Below are 1,438 nucleotides of genomic sequence, written 5' to 3'. Positions count from 1 at the left end.
AAAATATTACTTTTTATGCTAAGAATATTACTTTTTATTGTGAATGTCAATAGGGTTGACCCGTCTCACAGATAAAGATTTGTGAGATCGTTTCACAACAGACCTACACTAAACTCATAAGATTCAATCGTAACAAACTCATTTTCAATTAAAAATAAATAATGGGTTGATTTGATAAAGCCAAATAAGATAAATAGACTGGACCAAAATGGCAATTTCGAAATTCCATTGGGCCAATTGATAGACGACAATTTAAGTTGAAGACACGCCGTTTTCCGCGTTTGGGACACATCCTTGTTTCCTTACACACCAAGTAATGCAATCTCACGCAACTGGATGCCGGCAAATTCCAGTTTGTTTATATAAATACTTAACCGCCTCCTTTAGTTTTAAACTCTCACTACTTTCCCATATCGGAATTTCGAATTCTGCAGTTTGCGTCGTCCAGATTCGAGATTTCATTTCTTCTTGTGTGATTTCGTTTCTTGAATTCCTTGAATTTGAAGGGTTCGGGGCATATTGTTCTTAGGAATAAATATAATCAGTTATGGGTGGTTCTCACAGCCGCGAAGGACTTGAGCTTTCGGATTCATCGGAATATTCCAACGAGGATGAGGTCAAGAATGAAGAGAACACTTCTGAAATTTATGCTGATGCGGAAGATTGGAGTCCGACAGTGAGTACGAGAGCAGTGGATGAAGTTGATTATCGGCTGCAGGATTTAAAGCTGAAATATGGAAAATTCCAGTCCCCTTCTGTTCAGAAAACCAATGGGAAACCCTTAAACTTCGTTAAGCTTTATGTCCATATAGGTGGAAATACGCCGAAAGCCAAATGGGAAGTTTCAGAGAAGCTTATTTCTTATAAATTTGTTAAGACGTTGAATTTTGGAGATGAGGAAGACGAAGATGATGAAAATGAATTATGGGGTGGTGTGGGATTTTGGTTTTTGAAGGTGGGGAAGAAAATTAGAGTAAAGGTGTCTACTGATATGCAGATGAAGTTTTTTGGGGATCAGAGGAGGGTTGATTTTGTGGATAGGGGAGTTTGGGCTCTGAATTTTTTTACTGACGAGGAGTATAAGAGTTTCGTTACTAATTTTCAGGATTTTTTGTTTGAAAATGTTTATGGGCTGAGGTCCACAGACGAAAATAAAGTGAAGATTTATGGAAAAGATTTCATTGGATGGTTGAAGCCAGAGGAATCGGATGATTCTATATGGGAGGATGCAGCTGATGGCATCTGGAAGACTCCAGAGAAAGGGCAAGTGCCATTCCCTGCTAGGGAGAGTCGAGATTTGTCGGAGGAATTTGAGGAGGCATCCACAGGTGGTGGGATTCAAAGCTTGGCTCTAGGTGCATTAGATAACAGTTTCTTGGTTGATGGTTCTGGTGTTCAGGTTGTGAAGAACTTTAGCCATGGGATCCATGGAAAGGGA

At 39.5% G+C, this 1,438-nt stretch overlaps 1 protein-coding gene across 1 annotated transcript; it reads left to right on the top strand.

The window, feature by feature from the left end:
• Positions 1 to 320: 320 nt before the first annotated feature.
• Positions 321 to 1,435, top strand: LOC140966387 (uncharacterized; the record flags this gene model as incomplete). The annotated part of the gene is made up of 1 exon (XM_073426688.1): positions 321 to 1,435. A coding segment is annotated over exon 1 (888 nt), but the record flags the coding sequence as incomplete, so codon positions are not given.
• Positions 1,436 to 1,438: the final 3 nt, after the last annotated feature.

Source organism: Primulina huaijiensis, unplaced genomic scaffold, assembly GCF_012295235.1.
Source record: "Primulina huaijiensis isolate GDHJ02 unplaced genomic scaffold, ASM1229523v2 scaffold205892, whole genome shotgun sequence".
NCBI lineage: Eukaryota > Viridiplantae > Streptophyta > Magnoliopsida > Lamiales > Gesneriaceae > Primulina > Primulina huaijiensis.
The sequence above is the reverse complement of the archived record's forward strand: the minus strand, read 5'-3'. Positions and strand labels throughout refer to the sequence as shown.